At 37.5% G+C, this 25,724-nt stretch overlaps 6 protein-coding genes and 1 long non-coding RNA gene across 15 annotated transcripts in view; 5 read left to right on the top strand and 2 right to left on the bottom strand.

The window, feature by feature from the left end:
• LOC105210060 (protein AF-10) overlaps window positions 1-5,992 on the top strand; it is a 44,703-nt gene extending 38,711 nt beyond the window's left edge. For 5 of the 9 annotated variants that reach the window (XM_029038917.2, XM_029038915.2, XM_029038916.2 and 2 more), the window contains 5 exons: window positions 62-290; window positions 404-556; window positions 3,202-3,745; window positions 3,984-4,884; window positions 5,673-5,992. In XM_029038917.2, coding sequence (XP_028894750.2) covers window positions 62-290; window positions 404-556; window positions 3,202-3,745; window positions 3,984-4,884; window positions 5,673-5,714 — 1,869 coding nt within the window. In that variant the 3' untranslated portion in view covers window positions 5,715-5,992. Of the gene's footprint in view, window positions 1-61; window positions 291-403; window positions 557-1,099; window positions 2,116-3,201; window positions 3,746-3,983; window positions 4,885-5,672 lie in introns of those variants that run through there. The other 4 variants (XM_029038918.2, XM_011180785.3, XM_011180783.3 and 1 more) reach the window with 4 other exon arrangements.
• On the top strand, window positions 5,937-8,173 carry LOC105210061 (uncharacterized). Its single transcript, XM_011180787.3, has one exon. The coding sequence runs from the start codon at window positions 5,937-5,939 to the stop codon at window positions 6,915-6,917; it is 981 nt and encodes a 326-aa protein (XP_011179089.2). The 3' UTR covers window positions 6,918-8,173.
• A 4,675-nt stretch (window positions 8,174-12,848) lies between these two features.
• Window positions 12,849-16,031, top strand: LOC105210059 (uncharacterized). The gene is made up of 4 exons (XM_011180782.3): window positions 12,849-13,103; window positions 13,928-14,782; window positions 14,857-15,596; window positions 15,668-16,031. Exons 1-4 carry the CDS (start codon window positions 13,046-13,048, stop codon window positions 15,920-15,922), a joined length of 1,908 nt encoding a protein of 635 aa, XP_011179084.1. The 5' UTR covers window positions 12,849-13,045; the 3' UTR covers window positions 15,923-16,031.
• Window positions 16,032-16,279: 248 nt separating this feature from the next.
• LOC105210058 (enhancer of yellow 2 transcription factor) lies at window positions 16,280-17,041 on the bottom strand. The gene is made up of 2 exons (XM_011180781.3): window positions 16,827-17,041; window positions 16,280-16,716 (listed from the first exon to the last, which is right to left on the bottom strand). Exons 1-2 carry the CDS (start codon window positions 16,880-16,882, stop codon window positions 16,491-16,493), a joined length of 282 nt encoding a protein of 93 aa, XP_011179083.1. The 5' UTR covers window positions 16,883-17,041; the 3' UTR covers window positions 16,280-16,490.
• A 1,024-nt stretch (window positions 17,042-18,065) lies between these two features.
• LOC128920194 (uncharacterized) lies at window positions 18,066-19,202 on the top strand. The gene is made up of 3 exons (XR_008470313.1): window positions 18,066-18,296; window positions 18,797-18,990; window positions 19,052-19,202. It is a non-coding gene; the product is annotated as an uncharacterized LOC128920194 (long non-coding RNA).
• A 1,165-nt stretch (window positions 19,203-20,367) lies between these two features.
• LOC105210057 (tubulin alpha-1 chain) lies at window positions 20,368-22,715 on the bottom strand. Its single transcript, XM_011180780.3, has 2 exons — window positions 22,553-22,715; window positions 20,368-21,932 (listed from the first exon to the last, which is right to left on the bottom strand). The coding sequence occupies exons 1-2, from the start codon at window positions 22,553-22,555 to the stop codon at window positions 20,583-20,585; spliced, it is 1,353 nt and encodes a 450-aa protein (XP_011179082.1). The 5' UTR covers window positions 22,556-22,715; the 3' UTR covers window positions 20,368-20,582.
• Window positions 22,716-23,651: 936 nt separating this feature from the next.
• LOC105210056 (40S ribosomal protein S3) lies at window positions 23,652-24,830 on the top strand. Its single transcript, XM_011180779.3, has 2 exons — window positions 23,652-23,793; window positions 24,054-24,830. Exons 1-2 carry the CDS (start codon window positions 23,764-23,766, stop codon window positions 24,756-24,758), a joined length of 735 nt encoding a protein of 244 aa, XP_011179081.1. The 5' UTR covers window positions 23,652-23,763; the 3' UTR covers window positions 24,759-24,830.
• The last annotated feature ends 894 nt before the right edge of the window (window positions 24,831-25,724 follow it).

Below are 25,724 nucleotides of genomic sequence, written 5' to 3'. Positions count from 1 at the left end.
AGTTACATATTTTAAACACCCCTGGTTCATTTTTAATTTGTGTCTTACATTTTTTCCACAGCGTAATTCTACAACGACGCCGAGCACAACTAGCAACAACACGATCAGCATTAATTCAGTCAGCGCTGCAACGCCTGCAACAGAAATGGCCGGTGGCACCTCACTAGCCTCGATGTTTGGCAGCGGTGTCAATGGCAATATGTCCATACCGCAAAGTTTGGAACAACTGCTCGAACGTCAGTGGGAGCAGGGCTCACAGTTTCTCATGGAGCAAGCGCAGCATTTTGACAGTAAGTCGGTTCTTCAATGCAGCTATGTATTTAGAAATATTACAACATTAAATAGTTTGCTGTTGAAAATGTTTATATGGAAAATGAAATTAAATTTTTCTCTCTTTTCTCAGTCGCTTCCTTGCTCTCCTGCCTACATCAATTGCAACGGGAAAATGTACGCTTAGAGGAACACGTGACCAGTCTGATTGCTCGTCGTGATCATCTGCTGGCGGTTAATGCACGGCTCGCCGTCCCATTGAAAACGAATACCACACAGAGCCAAGGTAAGTGAAATAGCGCAGTGCGAAGAGAAATGTAAACAAAACTATAAAAGCTTGTACCAGTGAGAGAACGAAATGCAAATGCACGTATGCATGAAGCTATGTGCGAAGCGTTAAAAATCTAGGAAATTGCAAATAGAATTCAAAGTTTCTCTCACAATTCTTTTCCGGAATGCAGGCTATACCCACATGTGCATATAAAAAGAAAATGTGCGCGGCTGCTTTTTCACTTACGGCTCTAAATTTCAATTGTTCGAAAATCAGAAACAGAAGCTCACAAACAAACAAGCGAAAAACTTGTGCGAAAACGTGCATACAAAAAGAAGAGAATATCTATTATATATATACAGTTTATATAGTTTAGAACGAAATTCAAGTTTAAGTTTTTTTATGTGTTTGGTGTTAAGCTTAAAATTAATTGTTTTTGTTTTTTTTTTTTACTAGTTTCTAGCTTTGCTATGTACTTTTCCTCTTTATTTTGGGGCCCAGTATTTATATATAGTTAATTTAATTTTTTCTTTATTGGTTATTCATTTCTATTTATAGTTGATTAAGTGTAACGTGAATTGGCCTTTTTTGCTTTGGATTATAAATATCTATACATAATACTGCAATAAAACACAAATGATGCATTTTTGGAAATTCAAAATTTTTTTCATGCAGATTTTTTGTTTATTACTTGTTTAAACCACATACATATATAAACGTCATTAAAACCAGACGCAAACAAAATTAAACGCATTGTACATATATTTGATTAGCATTTAAACGTTTTAAGATTTAGTTAATACACCACCCTTTTATATTTATAACGATGTATATTTATGTATGTAATATATACATTAACGTATGTACTTGTATGTGTGTGCATACACACGCATCAACGGTTGAATATACAATATTTGTATGTATTAGAGATTTTTTTTAATATAATTCGCATACTCCTATACTTAAATCGTGAATTAAAAAAGAATTGAATAAAATAGTGCATAAATTAATAGTTTTGCCAAAACGGTAATGAATTGAGTACAAAAATAAATTTTGTTTGTAACAACCAAAAAAAAAAAAACCATAACACACGCACATAAACGCATACATAATTTGTAACTAATTAATATTAATTTTCTTTCTACAACTTTTGGTTTGTATAAAAATTATTACATTTTCTTATATTGGCTGGAAATTTGTAACACTGGTATCATTACATCCAAACTGTATAGTATATGTATGTATGCGTGTGTATATGCTGGTGGTGAATTAGAAATTAAACACAAATTTAGTGAATAAATTAAAAAAAAAAATCGTAAAACAAGAATTCCAATTTTTTAAAAGCTTAAGAAAAAGTAAAAAATCAAAAGTTGAGTTGGCGTTTAATAAAACCTCCACACCATCAGTACTCACAGTGCATACATATATACATACATTTTCATTTTCATCACTCACCGCAAGCACTCATGTACACATACCACACTCATTTAACATTTAACACCAACCATTCAAACCGCTTCTGTGTAAAACGCTAAGTTACAAAGTATATATATATATTACAAAACCAATATATACCTACTATATACATACATACATGTGTGTTATGCTATACAAAAATATTTACTTTATACATATAATTAGTATGTAAATTTATATAATATATTTATTTTCCCACAACTCTGTCGTATATTCACTTATTTACCTATAAACCATCCCACCAGTCAATCAATCAATCATTCACGTACATTTAGATTAATATTAATTAAATTAGTAATTAAAATTTTTGAAATTTGCTGAATATAAAAAGAAAAACTTTAAAAAAATTTAAAATTAAAACAAAAATGGTGTTTGTTTATTTTATTTGCATTCTCTTTTTATTGAAAACATAATAAAAACAACCTCTATTCGTGGCCATAGGTTTAATTTATTTCCCTGAACCATTCAAAATAGTATACATTTGAATGTGCTTTTATGCATTTATTTATTTTATAAAAGAAATCCTAAAGCTTTTACTTTCGTCAATTTCATTTACCCCACTATACTGTCTATGGTTTCAATTATATATTCCACTGAAATTACACTTCTGTTTCTCAGCATTTCCTTGGTGTTTCAGCATTTATTTATTCGGTGTTGTTCTCTACTCGTTTTATACTCATGGCAACGGTTGGCATTTTACATTCACTATTTTAACTTAACTCATAGCAAATCTTTACTCGGTACAATTTGGTTCTTGTGTAATATAGGTTAGGTGATTATTGCTTGTGATTAGTGAGTTTCAATATATGTAAATTCAGTCGAAATTTACTCAAAATAATAATGAGAACGTATAAGCACAAATATTTCGAAATGATCCGCGCTTAAACACTGCATATAGTATAATACTAAAATTCAAGTTTGTGTCACAAAGTGCCAGGGAGAAGCGATCAGTTTATGTCATTTGAAAAGTAGATTTTTTTCGTTAAAAAAAAAAAACAATATTTTTTTGGTTATAATTTTTTCGCAAAGCCAAATTTGTCGTTTAAAAACTAAATGAAATGCAAACTTCGTTCGAAACTTTTACTTATCCCCGATCAGTTGAAGTGCATTACACATTGCCTCTATATTCGATTTTCCTTAAAAAAAAGTACAAAAAGTTTGAATTGCAACTAACGATGTTACAGCCACGGCCGTATCATCAACAGCTATATCGACCAGTGTTGCCTCAACAGTCTCGACAACAGTCGCATCCGCAGGCGTTGCGACATCGACCTCAGCAATAGCAGCTGCCTGTGCAGCAGCAGCAATAGCAACAACAACTGCAGCAGTTAATGCACTTGGTGGTAACAATGCGGGCACGGGGGGCAGCGCTGCTGGCGGCACTGGTACTACTGGTCCAGGCAATGTCGGCACCGCTTTAACAACTGTGGTAACAGCTGCAGCAACGTCACTCGCCACGGCAGTGACCACTTCACTCACTGCTATGACTGTGAATACACGTTTGCCCAATACGTCGACCACGACGGCTACAACCGGGGCAGGGGCGACACCAACGCGACGCGATAATACAAGCGTGGCACAACAACACGTCATGGAAAATGGCATTGACTTTCGGCAGGCAAACGCAGCAGCAGCAGCAGCAGCAGCAGCAGCAGCAGCAACAGCAACGTCAACGCATGTTAGTACAGCTGGCAGCGTTGGGGGCGTTGGTCCACCCATGGGCATGAGGTGAGTCTTGTGTAGGCAGTTAAAGGCAAACAGTGAAATAAGCTAAATTTTTTACATAATTTAAGCACTACAACTTGAAACTTTACTTTATAATTTTTTTCGATTTTTATTTCTATTTCTTATTACCGCTTGTCACCACTGCGTCACACATTCGTTGCTCATTCACATCATGTCGCTGTCTCGCTATGTTTGTGCACACCACGACTGCTCTTGTACGTCTACGTTGGTTGTCACATAGGCACTCCACGGCGAGTTATGTAAATGCCTCAGGAATACCGGCGACCAGCATTGCGGGTAATCTGTCAGCAGCAATGCTCCCCAATAGTCTTGAAGGGCTCAGCAACATGCATACAACAGCTGCAACGACAGGTGGTGCAGCAACTCCTGTAGTTGGTATGTCCACGATGACAGCAAATCGTCTTGCACAACAACAACAACAACAGCAGCACCAGCAACACATGCAATCATTGCATCAGCAGCAGCAACAACAACAACAGCAGCAACACCAACATCATCAAATGTCATTAGCGGCTGCGCAACAACAACAACAGCAACACATAGCACAAAGTGCCGCCGCAGCAGCAGCAATGCATCATCACCAACAACAACAACAGCAGCAGCAGCAGCAACATCAGGCTGCACATACGCACTTGCACGCCACCCATCCGCTACATCTAGCACACACGCATACACACGCACCACACGTGCACACGCATGCTCCTCATACACATCACGCACATCCAACGCATCCGTCGGCGGCCACCGTTAACGTCAACGCCGGCATCGGTGTAGAACCACATGCGCTAGCGTCGACGCGCCTCGGTGGTGTCGGTGGCAATGGCAGCATGTTGGGCATGGTTGGCGTTCACATGGGCAACAATAACAATCCGAATAACAGCAACAACACCGCGGCATCACGAGGTGGGTCAACAACTGCAACAACAACAACAACATATGCCATTGGTATTGTTGGCGATGGCGGTAGTGGTGTGAGTGGTGGTGGTGGTGTCGTTGGTGGGATAGTTGGAGGTGGTGGCGGCGGTGGTGCCGGTAATACCACATTACTCGCATCGGATAGCAGCCACCCCACATCCGCCGCCGCGTATACTCCTCACTCGCTCTATACTCATCATCAGGTAGTAGTGGTGTGGCGTGATGGCTTATTAAATGTTTAATGTTCCAAAACAAACTAAAATTGTTCAAAAGTGTCCAATTCATAATAATCGACTATTAAGCGCATTCGAATACTAATTGTTTTTGAAACAGACAAAACAACTCATCAACTTTTGCATTAACATTTAAGTGTTTGTTGTTTATTAAAAGTAGCAAATTTATGTGAATTGTCTTAAAACAACACAACAGGAATTCCCAAAACCTTTTTAATTTTTTTATAAATCGTCTACAAATTATATCTGTCAGCAATTTTAGTTTTTAATTCGTTTTCGATATTTGCTTATTTTGAAAGTCTTATGCTTGAAGTCAAGTCAAGATATTTTGAGTCAATTCGTACTTATCGTCCAAGTCTCTTGTTTATTCTTATTTAAAAAAAAAATAAAGCGTTCCTACAACAACAAACACATTGCAGTCATCATCATCATAATCATTAAAATAATTGGAATTTTGAGCTAAACGTAAATGTTTTAATTGTCAAAAACTATATTAACCACCCTGTTCCCCACTTTGAAAAATGTAAAATATTTTGTAGAAGAAATTAAAAACAGTTAAAATTGCTTGCATCAATTATGAAAATTCTCATCAGGCCACATCAGTCACTAATCACCAACAACAACAACCACAACCACACATAATTGTTAAATGTTGGATTATAACATAAAAGTAATATTTTCAAAGCAAAAATGTATAAACATTATTCTTTTTTATATTTTTCTCCACACCCAAACATCATTTTCGCACGATGCAACAATAGTCGCAGCTAAGACGCGACGATAACCTAGTAAAGCCCAGCTGAAAATCGACAGCAGCTTTATTGGCATTTCGCCCTAGCCGCCAGCCACAACAGCACCCGACAGAGCAGCAGCGGCAGAAACAACAACAAGTGGGAAAACGAGCGTCAAAAAAGGCAAAAACCCCACAAAAAGCAAAGGGAGAAAACACAGCGTGGCAGCAGACAACACAACAACTACCAAAGCAACAACAAAATGCGCAAATACCGACTTCTCAACAAAAAGGGATGTCCCAAAACAAAAAGGCGAGGAAACAACAAGAAGAAGCAGCTGCCGACAGTGATACAATTAAAATTTCCTCCGACGAAGAGCAAACTACTGAAAAAACAATCAACACCGGCAGCGTTGCGAGCCATATTTACACGCTGGGCAGCAATGTCGCGTCATTTGCACAACGAAATCGCTGTCGAACACCCAGCCGCAGTCCGTGCGAAAGCAGCAGCTCCTCGGCAATTTCCTTCTCACTACGTTCGTTAGACTACGAAGCCGAAGCCGATGAGGAGGATGCCAACGAATGTGAGGGCATGGAATTGCAGCGCAAATTGGCTGGTGGCAATGATAATCTGATGCATGTGCAGAATTTCCTCAATTATTTCGATGGACAGCAGCAGCGGCAGCAGGGAAAGCAAAAACCCTCAGCAATATGTTGTGTCACACAGTTAAAAGAAGAAATGTTGCGAAAGCAAGAGCAGCATAATGTGGATAAATATGTTGCAATAGCTGTCACTGAACCTAACCAACTTTCCGCGTATGTTGAGCCACGTGCAGTCGATGAGTTGTTGACACCTCAACACCAGCAATTGGATTTCGTGTCGACAACAGTAATCACGACTGCTACTTCCGCACTGGCAACAGCAATCACCCCAACAACTACGGCGAGCGCTGCAAAAGTAAGCAGCAAGCCATGTAAATTTACAATATCAACAAAGTTTTTGCGCAAGCCGCGTCACAAATTGAAATCGGTAAATTTAGCGCCGACAGCGGATGTAAACAATGTATTGGCGAAAACAACGACAACAGTGGCAACTGATAAAGTGTTGCAGGCATTGCAAGATCAGCAACAGCTCAACGGTAATAAACAGTTGTTGTTGCAACAAGAACAACAGCAGCAATCACAACAACAACGACAGCAATCTTTGTATGTCGACGAACCGAATGTTAAATTCAATTCGAATTTCTCCATAAATTCACTTTTGAATAAAAAATAATAATATTATGTAACCAAATTGAAATTCCATAATATGTACTCGTCTACAACTGTGGCCATCAATATTTGTACATATAAATTATAATGTTAGGAATTGTACCATAGTTTGCTAAAACAATTTTTCTATTGTTTACTCTGAAAATTCATTTGTTATCAATATTACTGGTTAACTTAGCCTAACATTGACATACATATGTATTTCTGAGATTCCTTTACTTGATTTTTTTTTTTAATTCTTGTCCAGTCGCTATTACCTTTCGAAAGATCTACCCGCTCAAATTTAAAGTTTTTCTAATCTATTGTAAAGTTTTAATAGTTAATTTTCTATAGAAATCTAGTTTTCTATAAACAATTAGCAAAAAAGAAATTTTGTTTGGAATAAATTTGTCTACAAATAGCTTGGGATGTCCTGCAATTCGAAACTCGAAATTATTTCTATTTTTAATACATTTTACTACTCAAGTGACATTATCTAAACGATAAAAAAATATTTTATAGACAAATCGTTTATTTAACTATTTAAAAACAATTATGTACTAACATATTTTTTGTGAAAGAAAGTGTGTTAGAAAACAGGAAAACCAGAAACAGAAAACCCACCAAATTCTCCACTTGTAAACAATAAACAGTCAACTGGTTGCTAAAACCATAAAATAGCCTTCAAATCCATAGTCAAAAGCAGTAAATAAACTGTTGCAAAGCGCATACCACAGTTGCCAATTAGAAAGCATTATATATATATATATATACATATACATGTATATCGAAAAGTAACCTTAATATATAGAAATAGTTATTTTTCTTTATATTAAATACGCGTTTATATAGTATATTGCTGATTGAGGAAATGTCTTAAAATTCTAGTATATCCTTCTCTATTGTTTACTATTTATTCTCATGTAGGTATGTATGTATAATCAACGAGCTGATTTCCCTAATAGCTATGTAAGTTGTAATTTTAACCAAATTTATAACAGAAGAACCTGTATCTCTTTTATTAAATAGTCTTACAATTAGTACTTTTTGTTTTAAAGTCAACGATCACATAATTTTAGCGAATAAACGAAATAAGTACTCATACTCATAGTTATAAAAGTTTTAATTGGGTATCTACTACTCAATAATATCGTGCGTCTGTAACTGTATAATTAATGTTTGAAGCGACACATTGTATATATAATATTTAAGTATAACGACTATAAAAACAAAATTAAACAAATAAAATTATTAAAGCAACTGCTAAACACTTCGAAAGAATTCTGTAATTTTATTGGACTTCTTGGAAATTTTGCTAATACTACATTCAAATCGCTACATAGCATTATCCAAAGAATAACTGTCTACGAATTTTATTTATATTCACCAATATGAAAGGGTAAGTACCCAAAGTCAAACTTTATCTAATCGAAAATAATGCGGATATTGAAAACTATGTTTGTAATTATAGATTTTGTTACAGCACAAACACACTTAAGTCTGTATGATTCACTGGCAATACGTTGTAAACAAGATAATTGGTAAGATGGAAGACTCTAAACCAATAGAAACATAAGCAATGATATTGAAGCCACAAGCTCTTCTTCTTCTTAACTGGCGTAGAAACCGCTTACGCGGTTATAGCCGAGTCCACAACAGTGCGCCACGCATCTCTCCTTTTGGCGGTTTGGCGCCAATTGGTAATACCAAGTGAAGACAGGTCCTTCTCCACCTGGTCCTTCCACCGGAGTGGAGGTCTCCCTCTTCCTCGGCTTCCACCAGCGGGTACTGCATCGAAAACTTTCAGAGCTGGGGCACTTTCATCCATTCGAACAACATGACCCAGCCAGCGTAGCCGCTGTCTTTTTATTCGCTGGACTATGTCTATGTCGTCGAACAACACATACAGCTCATCATTCCATCTTCTGCGGTATTCGCCGTTGCCAATGTTTAAGGGACCGTAAATCTTCCGCAAAACCTTTCTCTCGAAAACTCCTAGTGCCGTCTCATCGGATGTTGACACCGTCCACGCTTCTGCACCATAAAGTAGGACGGGAATGATGAGGGACTTGTAGAGTTTAGTTTTTGTTCGTCGAGAGAGGACTTTACTTTTCAATTGCCTACTCAGTCCATAGTAGCACCTGTTGGCAAGAGTGATTCTGCGTTGGATTTCAAGGCTGACATTATTATCGGTGTTAATGTTGGTTCCTAGGTATACGAAATTATCTACAACTTCAAAGTTATGACTGTCAACAGTGACGTGGGAGCCAAGACGCGAATGCGCTGACTGTTTGTTTGATGACAGGAGATATTTCGTCTTGTCCTCGTTCACCACCAGACCCATTCGCTTCGCTTCCTTATCCAGGCGGGAAAAAGCAGAACTAACGGCGCGGGTGTTGTTTCCGATGATATCAATATCATCGGCGTACGCCAGGAGCTGTACACTCTTGTAGAAGATTGTACCTTCTCTATTTAGCTCTGCAGCTCTTATAATTTTCTCCAGCATCAAGTTAAAGAAGTCGCACGATACCGAGTCACATTGTCTGAAACCTCGTTTGGTATCGAACGGCTCGGAGAGGTCCTTCCCGATCCTGACGGAGCTTTTGGTGTTGCTCAACGTCAACTTACACAGCCGTATTAGTTTTGCGGGGATACCAAATTCAGACATCGCGGCATAAAGGCAGCTCCTTTTCGTGCTGTCGAAAGCAGCTTTAAAGTCGACAAATAGATGGTGTGTGTCGATCCTTTTTTCACGGGTCTTCTCCAAGATTTGGCGCATGGTGAATATTTGGTCAGTTGTTGATTTTCCAGGTCTAAAGCCACACTGATAAGGTCCAATCAGTTTGTTGACGGTGGGCTTTAGTCTTTCACACAGTACGCTCGATAGAACCTTATAAGCGATGTTAAGGAGGCTTATCCCACGATAGTTGGCGCAGATTGTGGGGTCTCCCTTTTTGTGGATTGGGCAGAGTACACTGAGATTCCAATCGTCGGGCATGCTTTCTTCCGACCATATTTCGCAAAGAAGCTGATGCATGCACCTTATCAGCTCTTCGCCGCCGTATTTGAATAGCTCGGCCGGCAATCCATCGGCCCCCGCCGCCTTGTTGTTCTTCAAGCGGGTAATTGCTATTCTAATTTCTTCACGGTCGGGCAATGGAACATCTGTTCCATCGTCGTCGATTGGGGAATCGGGTTCGCCATCTCCTGGTGTTGTACTTTCACTGCCATTCAGCAGGCTGGAGAAGTGTTCCCTCCACAAACACAGTATACTCTGGTCATCAACCACTAGATCACCGCTGGGGGTCCTACAGGAGTGTGCTCCGGTCTTGAAACCTTCAGTTAGTCGCCGGATCTTTTCGTAAAATTTTCGAGCATTACCCCTGTCGGCCAGCTTGTCAAGCTCGTCATACTCACGCATTTCTGCCTCTTTCTTTCTTTTTCTGCAAATGCGTCTCGCTTCCCTCTTCAGCTCTCGGTATCTTTCCCATCCCGCTCGTGTTGCGGTCGATCGCAACATTGCGAGGTAGGCAGTCTGTTTTCTCTCCACTGCGAGACGACAATCCTCATCATACCAGCTGTTTTTTTGGCTTTTCCGAAAGCCAATGGTTTCGGTTGCAGCTGTACGTAAGGAGTTTGATATGCCGTCCCACAGCTCCCTTATACCGAGATGCTGATGAGTGCTCTCAGAGAGCAGGAGTGCAAGTCGAGTAGAAAATCGTTCGGCTGTCGGTTGTGATTGCAGCTTCTCGATGTCGAACCTTCCTTGTGTTTGTTGACGTGTGCGCTTTTCTACACAGAGGCGGGTGCGTATCTTAGCTGCTACAAGATAGTGGTCCGAGTCGATGTTGGGACCACGAAGCGTACGCACATCAAAAACACTGGAGACATGTCGTCCATCTATCACAACATGATCGATCTGGTTGCGAGTGATTCGATCCGGGGACAGCCAAGTAGCTTGATGGATTTTCTTATGCTGGAATCTAGTGCTACAGATGACCATATTTCGGGCCCCGGCGAAGTCGATCAGCCTCAGACCGTTTGGTGATGTTTCGTCATGGAGGCTGAATTTTCCGACTGTTGTGCCAAAGACACCTTCTTTACCCACCCTAGCGTTGAAATCGCCAAGCACGATTTTGACATCGTGGCGGGGGCAGCGCTCATAGGTACGTTCTAGGCGCTCATAGAAGGTATCTTTGGTCACATCGTCCTTCTCTTCCGTCGGGGCGTGGGCGCAAATCAGCGATATGTTGAAGAACCTCGCTTTGATGCGGATTGTGGCTAGACGTTCATCCACCGGAGTGAATGCCAGGACTCGACGACGGAGTCTCTCTCCCACCACGAATCCCACACCGAATTTGCGCTCCTTTATATGGCCGCTGTAGTAGATGTCACAAGGACCCACCTTCTTCCGTCCTTGTCCCGTCCATCGCATTTCTTGGATTGCGGTGATGTCAGCCTTTACTCTTACGAGGACATCAACCAGCTGGGCAGAGGCACCTTCCCAATTAAGGGTCCGGACATTCCAGGTGCATGCCCTTAAATCATAGTCCTTTATACGTTTGCCGTGGTCGTCATCAAAAGGGGGGTTTCTCATCCGAGGCCTGTGTTTCTTATTCACTGGTTATTCGTTTTTATGTGGTGGGTCCCAAGCCCTACGCACAACCGCATAAGCGGGATTCGCCTTCTCACTTTAGCTCGCTTCCAGACGGATGTCTGTTGGCTACCCAGAGGATACTTGGTCTAAGACCGGAAGTTGTGAGCTGCTTGAGCCACATGTAAAAGAATCGTTCCTGGCCACTCCCAAGTGAATGGCAGTCAGAAACTTTCCTCACTTACGTGAACTTCTACATATGACTCCATCCTCCGATTAATATGAATTAATATGAAGCCACAAGCGCATCATATTAATTGTCAAATGATAAGTTCATGTGTATGGGGACGTGATTACTAGTAGATAGGTCGGGAATTGGAAAAAATCATTTATAATCAATGATGATACAAGTTCTGCAGTTGAGATACCAAATCAAAACAAGAGTATGGCGGCGTGTTTGAGTATTTTACATAGGATATAATGCTAAATAACACATTCAAGAACTGGCTGAGTGTAATTCGGAGAGCAACGTATATTCCACTTAGGACCAGAACTTGATTTTACAGTATGTCATACAATAAAGTTGGTTTAATTATGCTAAACGTACTGAACTCGCTCCTATTAGTAGTGTAAGGTCAGGATTTCGAACTGAAAGCTGAGTAGATGTATTTTCCTGCAGGGTATTTACGAGTATAATATATAATTACCAATGTAAATACTCTGCACAGTTGCGGACATCTATCTATTCACATGCCAATCGATAAAAGCATGTGCAGATCAGTGGTGTTCTTGAACTTTCTTGTTTGTTTTGTTTGTCCCAGTAATTAAAAAATGTAAGAAGTATTGAAATTTAAATTTATGCCGAAAAATGCATGCACAAACTCATCTACGTACAGTTATATATGTATGTCATTTCGCCAAGATAAGTAATAACTAATAAGAGTATACTCCATATATGGAAGATAAATGTATATACTTACATATGTGCGTGTTGTATATATACATATGGAAAACCAACGTTATCTTCAGCTCATATTTGTACAGGCTTATATTAGGACCATCTTTTATCGACAACATATCTCACGATTTTCGAAAAAAGTGCATATCTCAAGTTAAACCAGCTTCTTTTTTAAGTAAGAATTGCTGAAATTTTTTCAATAAGTCGATATTGTTGTAAAACAAAAGAATTATTTAAGCACATAGCTACAACAACAAATTCTATTTGAATATGGGATGCCTATAAATTCACATTCATTACTGCTCGCAAAAAAGTAACTGTAGAAATCCACTTATGCCTTTTTAACAAATCTTGTATAGATTAAATGAAACACATCACGGCTATAAAAGCATCAACTCATTTTCGGGCGGTTTGAGTAGTTATTCAAAAAACGGTAACGGTATATTTATTTAAAAAACGTCAACACTCATCGGCAGCACGATTGCAACAGTGCCGACGGCTTTTGCCGATATATATTTAGTGTTCATAATTGAAGGACTTACCAATAAAACAAGCTTAAATTAATTTAAATAAAATAAATTGTTAGCAGATAATATAAAAAATGTACTTGCTGCTAATAATTTCTTGGGCAATATTTGTATTTGGTGCGCTTTGTGAAGGTACTACAAATTAGTTCATCTGAGAAGTGAAATATATATTTACATATATATATACAATACAAATTGAGTAATGATAATTATTTGTGTAACTTAAAAAACCTGAGTGACTGAACCTAGAACTAGAACCTGTATGGTGGAATATACATATGCTTAAAATTTTGATAAATGTTATCTTCAACTTTTCCAACCAATTGGATTACAGAACAGGCCTATAGTGAAAGTTAAATTATTCTGTTTTCGAAAAGTTATATAAGTTATCTCGGCCAAAATACGATCTCCACTTTAGTGAGACTCAAAGTGTATCTTTCCGTAACGTCACGACATACTGATCTAGGAATAATTACAAACTACTCTTTAAGCGGTCTGATATTAATATAAATAGTTCGTTGATTTCTTTGGTACATTTTCTTTCCAAAAAGTTGATCCTTTAGAGCTCTTCTTTGAAAGATCATTGCCAATTAATTTGACATAGACAACCTAATAGATTCAATGTCTGCATACGATGGCAAACCTCCGAGCTTATTTCTATTAAGAAAAGGCTTTTTACAAAAATCCGTTAGCCCCCCGATGGCTCTAAGACTCCGGTTTATGAGCTCCTCTCTTTTTTTTTTTCTTAAATATTAAATATTTCAAAAAGACAAATCAAAATTCGTTAAGTCATAGATATGAGCAGGTAAATTAACCGCAGTTAAAAGCCTATGTAAAAGGTCGCTAAGATATGTATGTAAACATTATCTTCTCTCCATTATCGGGTCAGAGCACTTGAAACATTAATAACTTTACAAATTTATATACATACATTCAAAAATCTCCTTTTCCTCAAGCCTACATTAGCAAATATGAGCAGATGCTGCAGCTATTTCCTAAGCCCTCGTATGCAGAATCCAAGACTTGGCGCAACGGTAGCATTAAGAAATTCGACGATCACCCTTGTAGACGCACGTGCCGCGCGGATCAGTCAATGACATGCTATTACTATTTCGTCGTACACTACGATGATACCTTTAATCCGAGCTGTGAGCGTTATCTCGATCAACGTTATCGCTTTAAGGTAGGTGGGCGTGAGTATATCGACCCATTTGCAGTGCGAAATTTTGACGGCTTCGACGATTGCAAATATGCGGATGGCGTGAAGATGGCAGTTATGGTTGTTAATGGGCAATTACCGGGCCAAACGATTGAAGTGTGTCAAGGTGACACGATTGTCGTAGATGTTATCAATAGCATGCATGACATCACAACTATACACTGGCATGGCTTACATCAGCGGCAGACACCGCATATGGATGGTGTGCCATATATTACACAGTATCCAATTGAACCCGGTCAAGCATTTCGTTATCGCTTCGAGGTGGATCATATCGGCACACATTGGTGGCATAGTCATGTGGGTCATCAACGTGGTTTCGGCATAGCCGGCGCGTTGGTGGTAAGACAACCGAAAGAGGAAGATCAGCACGCGTCTCTCTATGATTTGGACTTCTCCGAACACACAATTATGCTGCAGGATTGGATGTACGATAAGGATGGTTCAGTGCCGCAGAGTATACTAATCGATGGTGTTGGACGCAAGGTGCCGCCAGCAGATGGCAGCAAACGCAAAAAGAGGACGCCAACGCTCTACTCGACCTATTCCGTTGTGCGGGGTGGCAGATATCGTTTCCGCGTAATCTTCAACGGTAAATCAAAATTAATTACCACTATTTTGATTGTTTTATACGCATGTCGCTTCGTTTATTATTAACCGTTACAGGTATAGCTAATTGTCCGATAAGCATGAGCATTGATAATCATGAACTCGTCGTCATTGCCAGCGACGGCAATGACATTGTACCCGTTAAGGTGAGCAAGATCACATTGCATGGCGGCGAACGGTTCGACTTTATCTTGCACGCCAACCAAGAAATCGAAAACTATTGGATACGTGTTAAGGGTTACAACTTCTGCAAAATGAATAAGTTACATCAGGAGGCCGTACTGCATTACGAGGGCGCCAAACGACGTGCGTTACCCAAAGGCAAGGTGTTTTATGATTACGAACCGAACGGTAAGGAACTCAATACCGTCGACAAACCACCCAACAATGACGGCAATCTAATCACAATTGTCGACTTGAAAGCATTGGAGAAACGCTCGGTAGCCGCGGCTGTGCCACAACACACCTTTTACACCAGCATGACTGTGCGCACCAAAAATCAGTTCCTCTTTCAGATGGACGATATTACTTTTACAATGCCTTCACGCGTCTCTCTGCTACAGACACGCAATCTCGGTATTGGCCAATTCCTCTGCAATAAAACACAGCAGGCTGCAATGGGCCTGAATTGTCGCAGTCGTCATTGCAAATGTGCGAATGTGATTGAGGTGCCGGCTTTCACGGACGTCGAATTCGTGATTTCCAGCACCTCGCAAACGGCGCATCCCATTCACTTGCATGGCTACACATTTCGTGTGGTGGGCATTGGCGTACTGGGCGCCGATCGCATCCAAAATGTTAGTAAAACCGAATGTTACCAATTCCCAACATATTTACACAGATAAATATTTGTTTGTTAATTTTGCAGATCGAAGAAATAGATCGTCGCACTCCATTGACGCGTCGGGAGCGAGGCGCACCACTTAAGGACACTGTGCAAGTACCAGCCTACGGTTATACTATACTCCGTTTCTACACAGATAGTCCCGGTTATTGGATTCTACATTGTCACATATCCACGCACTCGGAGATCGGTATGGCAGCGGTATTGCGCGTGGGTGTACATAAAGAAATGAAGACCTGCCCGGTGAGCAACTGTGGGCTCTGCAATTCGGTGCTCTAAGGATAACTTTAGTGGCAGTATTAATATTTTGTAATTAAAGAAGAGATGTTCTTATGCATTTATTTATAAAAAATAAATTTATAAATAAAGAGACTCAATTAAAATTAATTAACATATTCATTTATAATGCCAACATATAGTATTGTATTGCTATATCGATTATACCGACTCTGTTTAGCGCCTATGTGGTTGAATTATAGGTTTGTGGAGTCAGTTTTCCACCAAGAAACTGTATATAAGAGCCAATGTATGTTTCTGGATCCGTTCTGATCACCTACATCCAACAGGTATGTGAGCTTATGGATCGTTGGATTGCTTAAATATAACTAGTTATTTATAATATAAAGAAATCGTTAATTCGCTTCATCAATTTTGTATACACAAACTTAATTTGTTTATTTAAATATTAAAGGAGGGTCCACGTAAAACAAATAAAAATTGTGATTTTAAAAACATAATCCTTTGACTAAATATAATATGATTCTCTAACAGTATTATCAGCATTTATATATAGATATTTGTATAATTAAAATAGTTGTTTCACACCATCTCTATCTTTGATATCAATTTATAAGTCGATTCCTTCTTGTGCAGCTAAAATTGCTTTAATCTTCATAAGTAGCTCCTTTTTCACAGCATCGGGAACAGATGCACGAGCTCGCGGGGTCACATCTGCAATCAATTGTTCCACCTTTATGTTGTTGCCCTTCTCTTTGATTATATTACGGCACATCAGACGCACCTCGTCACGCCAACCACACTCGGCCAAACGATTACATAGCAGATCTTTTAGCCTAGTACGAGAAAACGCATTAACACAAACTTCTCTTTACTTTACATTGGAATGTCACGGTAGTTGCAAAAATTAACAAATATTTTAAATTTTACTTGCATTTATACTTACTTCGAACGATCACCACTTAGGATGGTAGCCTGGTCCACAGTCTTTGTTAATGTCATGTTAATTCGTAAATTCTATAGAAATTTATATTCCTTCCGAAAATGTTTCAAAGAATATTGAATGTTTGAATTATCTTAAAAATTAATGCACTTCTACTTGAATTCTTACAAATTGCTTTTTACGCTATAGTTCGGTTTTGTTTACAACAGAGAATCTTTGACATGTCTACAAAACATAAAAATCGATAAATTTGTTGATAAAGCAAATTAAGTAGTGTATTTAGGGATTTAGAGCTAAGGATATATATCTTGTAGTATTAAGTGATAATAAGAAAATTGTATTTATTTTATTTTTATATTGATCAGTAAAATGTATAAATTATATAAATATTATTGCCTGAAATAGCGAATTTCTAATACACTATTTCAAAGTTTCAAAAAACCCAGTGGCAGCTCTTGTAGGTAAAGCAGTTTCATATACTGCTTTATTTAATTCACTGAGCATTTAAGAAATTAATATTGATTATATTTTTCGAGAACTCATTTCCGTCTTCAAAATTTTAGTAACTTAAACCGGAAGCCGAAATTTTACTAAATTTTTATTACAGATTTAAAAGATTTATCTATTACACTTTTATTTTAATTATTCTTGGTGACCCAACTATTCAAATTTTTGAAGTAATGAATCTGGCAATATGTAGTTAATTTTGTATAATTTCTAACTAATTTTAATGAATGAAAACTAACAACAGATAAGAAAGTAATTTTAATACTTCTATAATGTTAGATATTGTTAAATGTTATAATGACCACCAAATTTAGAGAACGCACAATTAGGTTTCTGTAATTATTCAAAACGGAAAGCATGAACATATATGTACGTTCTTAATTTGCCGGCATACCATCATTCATCCATGAAAACAAGAGCAATGAATATAGTCACATGAATATATGCATGTATGTAGTATATAAAAAAACAAAATATACTCATCAGATGATCAATGCTGGCTCTACTGAAATGAGTAGCTGTATCCGCTCACGCTGCATGTCTCAGAGCCAGCCTCCGCGCTGACCGTAATTGGATATATTTTCAGAAACTAGTTTCCCTACACTTTTTGTGTATTTTATATGCATGTGGTGTGTATATAACTTTATGTTTGTAGTAATCTGATTTTTTGTTGCTTGGCTTTGACTTTAAATGGCAGAGAATTTTCTTGCATCACCAGCCAGTTGTTGCGGTCTTTTAAGCACTCGTCCAATATTTTTACAATGTTTCGCCGCTCCTAAATACATATTTGGGTATTCATGTTCACATATGTACATATACACATACATTTACTTTGATCTATTTTCGCTGACGTCGCCATCTTAATAAATCTATTTTGAAAGATGGAGATACAAGCTGTATTTTATAAACTCTTCCCAAATGAAATTGCTGCCAGAGAATGCTATGCAGTCAACTAACTGCACATGTGTATGTATATTTATTTGTATGTGTGTATCTACTAGTCTACCTTTCACGACTTCCACTCGTTCAAGCAAAAATAAACCAATAAATTCAAAAAGTTAATGAACAAAAGATGGCAGATGTTCGTTTTTGGCGAAATTTCCAACTTCATGACTGATTTTTTGCAAATATTAGATTGGATTGTAAAACAGATTTTTACAAATTTTCCGAAAAGCTACGTTATGTGGGGAAATTTACTGTTTATAATATTTTACTTGCAGTAACATAAAGGTAGGGATACAGACAGATGTCTGTCTTTTAAGTGGCGCACATCTTTCATTGTTTAAACTCTCTCAACTCCATTATTTGTTGAAATTATGTATAATATTTATAGATATTATAATTTATATTTATCCAGATGAGCAATTTGGTGAAATGTTTTAAGCATATAACACTTGTATTAATTTCAAGTATTCAGTCGTATGCGATCGGAATTAATAGCTTATACATTCGGCTTTTTGTTGCAGTATTTCCTAAACTACTATAACATCATAAAAGATCCATCCCATATCCCATAAAGTGCTACTCGTTGGGATTTAGGAATCTCGAAACTGGGACGAAGTAAACGACTTACTATTACTATAACATCATAAATCGTCCCAATGGGATTTAGGAATCTCGAAACTGGGACGAAACCGTAAAAATTGTATAACATATGCATGTACATATGTATAATTTATATAAATCAAATAATTGTTTTCTAATATTTCTTAATAAAACAGGAAGCATCCAAGTGCTAATTCTTGTATTTCATTTCCTCGTTATATTCCAAATTTTCTTGAATCTGGGCTTTTGTATTTCTTCCTATAAATGTGCACCTGCAATTCTACATAAATGCACACCCAAAAACCTCGCTCAACATATTTACAATGAATGCGGAAAAAGTATTGATTTTTAGCGGCCAAACCCTGCGTTGGAACATTTGAAGAAGAAAGGACAATGCGGCAAATACAAAATTAAATGAGTCATGCTTATGTATAACGACCGGTTACCTAGCGACAGCTGTGTAGGGTATATGTGCTTATGTATATTTTGGTATTAAAGACTTATCTACAAGGCAAATAAGGGTGTATTTCGTAGATACGTGCAAAGGTACGTGTGTTCAACAAACCGTTACCTACTTTCATAACCTCGCCCTGTGTATGGCAAGAAATGTGGAAGCATTTATATACTACATATCTTTGCAGCTGGCAGTAAATTACTTCTTTTACTAGAATATATGTATGCAATTCCAAAGATACACATATATACTTAAATAAATAGTATATGACAATATAAAATAATAACAAATAACTCTTAAAGCTCAACAACAAAATGTCTTATATGGAAATCAACATTTCTCAACTCAACCAACGCTTTGATAATGATGATGTCATTTTCGTATTTTTATATAGAAACTACTATGCACATAAATACTTCACGTTGGTGTTATTATACTCATGCGATGTAGTCACCAATGACGACGTCAACAGCGCTGTTTTTAATTTAACGAAAATTAAAAACAAATCAACATACATACATACATACTAGTTAAATGTGTACTTAATACTTATGTGTATGTACAAACTCCAAAAATGTTTTGATTGCCTTCAAAGGCAAAGTAAAAACTCTTTGGGAAAAGCACTATAAACGACATTCGCTAAAAATTGAATGGCTCCCAAATAGCAACCAAGCGCAGCAGGGGAACTAATTACAGAAATTTATTTTTAAGCCATAATGAGATCACTGATAATTACATTCTGAAGTTGCAACGTAATGCGCTTGAGCATGAATGTATGTACATAGTACCAAAGCAAATCTTAAATGGCTACCTAGAAAGTAGCTAAATATGCCGGCGTAGAAAGCGTGAAATGCATTTAGACTTACAAGCACAGCGCTATAAATATCTACCATTACGAGTGCAATGAACTTGGGCGTTGAGAAATGTACAACGAAGAAACAGCTAGGGAACTGGAGATGTACGTTTGCTACAAAAATTCAAAGCAAATTTGACTTTCTATTTACCCCACTGCCCAGCCCATGTAAATTGAAATACATATTTTTGAACTTCAAATGCAATTTTCATTTAATTAACTCTTCTTTTTAGTATTCTTGTGCATGTTTCTTTTTCAATGTTCAATTTTTTTTTATATTATAATCGTCAAAAATTATTCGTTTTACTCCTTGATTCGAAAAACAGTTTTGTTCAACTTAAACAAAATAAATTTTTCAGCAATGGGTATGCTTCTTTCAATACGCTCTTCATTTCGCCGTTTAATATTCTTCAGCACCTTCACCCTCACCGTCGCCAGAGTCCATACCGACTTCCTCGTAATCCTTCTCGAGGGCAGCCAAATCCTCACGAGCTTCGGAGAATTCACCTTCCTCCATACCCTCACCGACATACCAGTGCACGAAGGCACGCTTGGCGTACATCAAATCGAATTTGTGATCCAAACGAGCCCAGGCCTCGGCAATGGCTGTGGTGTTGGACAACATGCAGACAGCGCGCTGCACCTTAGCCAAATCGCCACCAGGCACCACAGTAGGTGGCTGGTAGTTAATACCGACCTTGAAACCAGTGGGACACCAATCCACGAACTGGATGGTGCGCTTGGTCTTGATGGTAGCAATGGCGGCATTGACATCCTTGGGCACAACATCACCACGGTACAACATACAACAGGCCATGTATTTGCCGTGACGTGGGTCACATTTCACCATCTGGTTGGCTGGTTCGAAGCAAGCATTTGTGATCTCAGCAACAGACAATTGTTCGTGGTAAGCCTTCTCAGCAGAGATTACTGGAGCATAGGTAACCAGTGGGAAGTGAATACGTGGGTAGGGCACCAAGTTAGTCTGGAATTCAGTCAAATCCACATTGAGAGCACCATCGAAACGCAACGAAGCTGTGATAGATGACACAATTTGGCCAATCAAACGATTCAAGTTAGTATAGGTAGGACGTTCAATATCCAAGTTACGACGGCAGATATCGTAGATAGCTTCGTTATCAACCATGAATGCGCAGTCCGAATGCTCCAGTGTTGTGTGGGTGGTCAAAATGGAGTTGTATGGTTCGACTACAGCAGTCGACACTTGTGGGGCTGGGTAGATAGCGAATTCCAATTTCGATTTCTTTCCATAATCGACGGAGAGACGTTCCATCAAAAGGGAAGTGAAACCGGAACCGGTACCACCACCGAAGGAATGGAAGATAAGGAAACCTTGCAGACCAGTACATTGATCGGCCAATTTGCGGATACGATCCAAAACCAAATCGACGATTTCCTTGCCGATGGTGTAGTGACCACGGGCATAGTTGTTGGCAGCGTCTTCCTTACCAGTGATCAACTGTTCAGGGTGGAACAATTGACGGTAGGTACCAGTGCGGACTTCATCAACTACAGTAGGTTCCAAATCGACGAATACGGCGCGAGGAACATGTTTGCCGGCTCCGGTTTCGCTGAAGAAGGTATTGAATGAATCATCACCACCGCCGACAGTCTTATCAGAAGGCATCTGGCCATCAGGCTGGATACCGTGCTCCAAGCAGTACAATTCCCAGCAGGCGTTACCAATCTGGACACCAGCTTGACCGACATGGATGGAAATACATTCACGCTATTGAAAATTAGAAAAAAAGAAAACAAATATTTATTAGTTTATGTAGTAGGATTAAATATAGCAATAGTCGGTGTCGAAAATATCAAAGAATTAATGCTTATTTTACTATTCAGGTTTTCTTTATATATTTAAATGACAGTACATGTTGAAAAGTAACTAGGCTAAGTTTCTAAAAATAATACGTTTTCCCTATATATTAGTACTCATTAGCTTCCGGTAAAACGAGTTCGGCTGTACATTATTTCTTTGAAGACCAAATGACACAGCCGACGTCAGCGTCGCCGTTTACTGCATTGGGTGCGGTCACCGGCATATACTATATAGTCATAGATATATTTTTCCCAAGATTTCTCCAATGAACTAGTTTTCAACTTTTTTCAAATCGTTTTTCATATTTTTAATGAAAATCTTTCATATACAAAATATTTGAGGAAATCCTTTTTCTTTTCTATTACTTTTGCTACGTCATCAAATCACGTTTTCTATTGCCGTAATCACTATAATTAACACATATTTTTCTTTAAAATTCACTATTACTTCTCCTTTCCTTCGAATTTGTCACCGATTTTTGCAATTTTCATTTTAATTGTATAAACAGAAATTTTGATTTAACTTACCATTTTGAGTTTTTAAGTTTTAATAATACACACAAAAATCACAAAGAGATTGGACTATTTAATTTATCGACGTTCGGATTAGCCGGTTATGAAGCTTACCAAACTGATATCGAATGAGTCAAAATTTTCCTGCAACTTCTATTTATACGCTCAACAAAACGATGACGACGCCTACTGTGCGTCGTTTTTCTCGGCCGACATTTTCGTTCAGTGCCAATATTTCGTTAAGTTTATTCGTAGAGGTTGGTATGAGAGCTGTGTTAATTGCCATTTTAGGCGTGTTTCATGAATTTATTGATTTTTACCCAAAATACATTCTTACTTAAAAACTCTAAATGTTATAGATTGCAGTAAATAAAATTAAATGAAATTGAGAAAATAATTTATAGATATCCTTTCATTTATGATTTAAAATAAACTTCCCATCATTGTATATCATTTTACGCCTACGTGGAGTTAGAATAGTTGTAATTGCATTCACTACGTGGGTGCAACTCAATACGTAGTTTGAAGCCATATATGGAAATTTTTAGGCGTTTACCAAGTAATCAATAAGGAAGACTAAATCTTACATGATATGCAAGATCGAAGTTTATAAATGTAAACTTAAGGGGTCTTATCCACATTTAATAAAGTTTAAAATTAGGCTGTGATATTAATTTTTATTAATTATCTGTCCTCCTTATAAAAACATTAGCTGATTCAAGGGTTAATCACGTAAACCATATTGTATGTACCATATGATTACATTCTGTGGTTTTTCGAGTATTAGAGTAAACAATTTCAAGAAAACAAGGATTAAATATCTTACTAATGATCGTGATTAAAATATATATTGTGCAAAAAACAATATTTATTGCCAAATACCCCTAAAAATATTTGTGAACACCCCTTTTATGTAGCTTTTCAATATATAAAAAATATCGCAAATAAATAGAGAAATTAAAACAAAAGAAATAGGAACTCATATACTAGAATCGAATTGTATATAAATATATTTTTATTTTACATAAATATATTTTATTTATAATTTATTAAATAAAAAGTTTCATTTTATTCAACAAATACATTCCTGCTATATAAATTATATCGATAATTCTGCAATTTACTTAATGATAATGCAGTGCGATGTGACTGAAATGTGGCTGGTAAAGCGGTGCGTCTTTCTTTCTGTTTGACCACGTTCCGTGCGAGACGTTTTTTAATACAAAATGAGCCTTAATATCTCGAAAAAACGCAAGGTAACCAAAAGAAAATGATTTTATAGTTATTATTACGATGAACTATTGTCTACGCTATTGATTGTTAGTGAAATAAGGCTAAAAATTATTATTGGTGTTAATATGGAAGGATTTCATGAAAACTAACCTCAAAGTGCAAACGTCAACTGGGTGTCTCCTACTATTGTAAGAGAGTACTTTGTTGGGATTGATACCATTTTCGTATAAATGTTGAGTTACAATATTTAATTGGAATCTTATTTTTTTGTTTACATTTATAGTTCGTTGCCGATGGCATGTTCAAGGCTGAATTGAACGAGTTCCTCACTCGTGAACTCGCCGAGGATGGTTACTCTGGTGTGGAGGTCCGTGTTACCCCTGCCCGCACTGAAATCATCATCATGGCCACCAAAACACAACAAGTGTTGGGTGAGAAGGGTCGTCGTATTCGTGAGCTGACCGCCATGGTGCAAAAGCGTTTCAATTTCGAACCTGGTCGTATCGAATTGTACGCCGAGAAGGTGGCCACTCGTGGTCTGTGCGCTATTGCACAGGCTGAGTCTTTGCGTTATAAGTTGACCGGAGGTTTGGCGGTGCGTCGTGCCTGTTACGGTGTATTGCGTTTCATCATGGAATCCGGTGCTAAGGGCTGCGAAGTCGTTGTGTCCGGCAAATTGCGCGGTCAACGTGCCAAGTCAATGAAATTCGTTGATGGTCTGATGATCCACTCTGGTGATCCATGCAACGATTATGTTGAAACAGCTACCCGTCACGTCTTGTTGCGTCAAGGTGTTTTGGGTATTAAGGTGAAAATTATGTTGCCCTACGATCCCAAGAACAAGATCGGCCCCAAGAAGCCACTGCCCGACAATGTGTCGGTTGTGGAACCAAAGGAGGAGAAGATTTACGAAACCCCTGAGACAGAGTACAAAATCCCACCACCCAAGCCATCGGATGAATTTGGGGAAGTACCAAAAGTTTTGTAAATTTTTAATTTAAAATATATGCTTTTATATAGAAAAGTAAATGTGTGAAAAAAAATAAATGAAAAAAATCAACTCTGTCATTTTCAGTTTGGAATAATATGGATTAGGTTTTGGTAAATTGATGAAATTTTGTTAGGGTGAAAGTTGTGCTGCAGTCCAACCCAAAATGGAATACAAATACAGGTTGCATATATCTGTTAAGTAATTTCACTTTATTATTCATTCTTTTTGTTGGAACTTGTTTAAACATGCAGAACACATTAAATAGTTTTTCATGGAACACTTAATATACATTTATATATATAGTACTTTGTAATATTATCAATAAATCGTTCAATATTACATATTTAAACTATTACGAATACATATGCATGTATATTTGTATATTATGCAGGTGTTAGATATATGTAAGTATATTTGGTATATAAAAGTGTATTGCAGCTGAGGAAGTAATGGGTTCAGTTTGGTGTTATTCAGTTATTCCATACTTTAGTATGCGGTTACATATATATTTGTGTTATTTTTTAAAAGCTACATAAAAGCAATTGTGTGTATCAAGGGTAAAAAGGACTATGTAGTCGCGTTAGTATTGGCGTGTATATTTTGGATGTATGGTATGTTTAACTTTCATATATGTTTGCGTCTATGTAAGCACACAGTTAGTTAAATACACAAATCTATATATACATATATATTATATGTTATTAAATGCATATTAGTTCATTTCCGCTGCATAGTTTAAGTCTTTAACAATTCATAGCTGTTTACATTAATTATTATTTTTTTTAACTTTCGATTTAACTTATACAAATACTGAAAGTCTTGTGTATGTTTGTTTATGCCTGTATTTAACATTTCTTTTACAGTTAGCTTTCTATTAAATATTCGATTAGATTGTACAAATTGTTGGAATTAATTGTAAATGTTAGAGAATTTAGAGGTACCACAATGAATGCCATTAAACAA

Source organism: Zeugodacus cucurbitae, chromosome 2 (assembly GCF_028554725.1).
Source record: "Zeugodacus cucurbitae isolate PBARC_wt_2022May chromosome 2, idZeuCucr1.2, whole genome shotgun sequence".
In the NCBI taxonomy this organism is placed as follows: domain Eukaryota; kingdom Metazoa; phylum Arthropoda; class Insecta; order Diptera; family Tephritidae; genus Zeugodacus; species Zeugodacus cucurbitae.
Note: the sequence above shows the minus strand (reverse complement) of the source record. Positions and strands in the feature narration are given on the sequence as shown.

Bases quoted from the DNA above. Each gene is read 5' to 3' on its own strand.
- LOC105210061 (XM_011180787.3), top strand. From the start codon at position 5,937: ATGTCCCAAAACAAAAAGGCGAGGAAACAACAAGAAGAAGCAGCTGCC.
- LOC105210059 (XM_011180782.3), top strand. From the start codon at position 13,046: ATGTACTTGCTGCTAATAATTTCTTGGGCAATATTTGTATTTGGTGCG. The intron at 13,104-13,927 runs GTACTACAAATT...CTTTTCCTCAAG, and splicing joins ATTTGGTGCGCTTTGTGAAG to CCTACATTAGCAAATATGAG. The intron at 14,783-14,856 runs GTAAATCAAAAT...TAACCGTTACAG, and splicing joins TTTCCGCGTAATCTTCAACG to GTATAGCTAATTGTCCGATA.
- LOC105210056 (XM_011180779.3), top strand. From the start codon at position 23,764: ATGAGCCTTAATATCTCGAAAAAACGCAAG. The intron at 23,794-24,053 runs GTAACCAAAAGA...TTACATTTATAG, and splicing joins ATATCTCGAAAAAACGCAAG to TTCGTTGCCGATGGCATGTT.
- LOC105210058 (XM_011180781.3), bottom strand. From the start codon at position 16,882: ATGACATTAACAAAGACTGTGGACCAGGCTACCATCCTAAGTGGTGAT. The intron at 16,717-16,826 runs GTAAGTATAAAT...TTCTCGTACTAG, and splicing joins CTAAGTGGTGATCGTTCGAA to GCTAAAAGATCTGCTATGTA.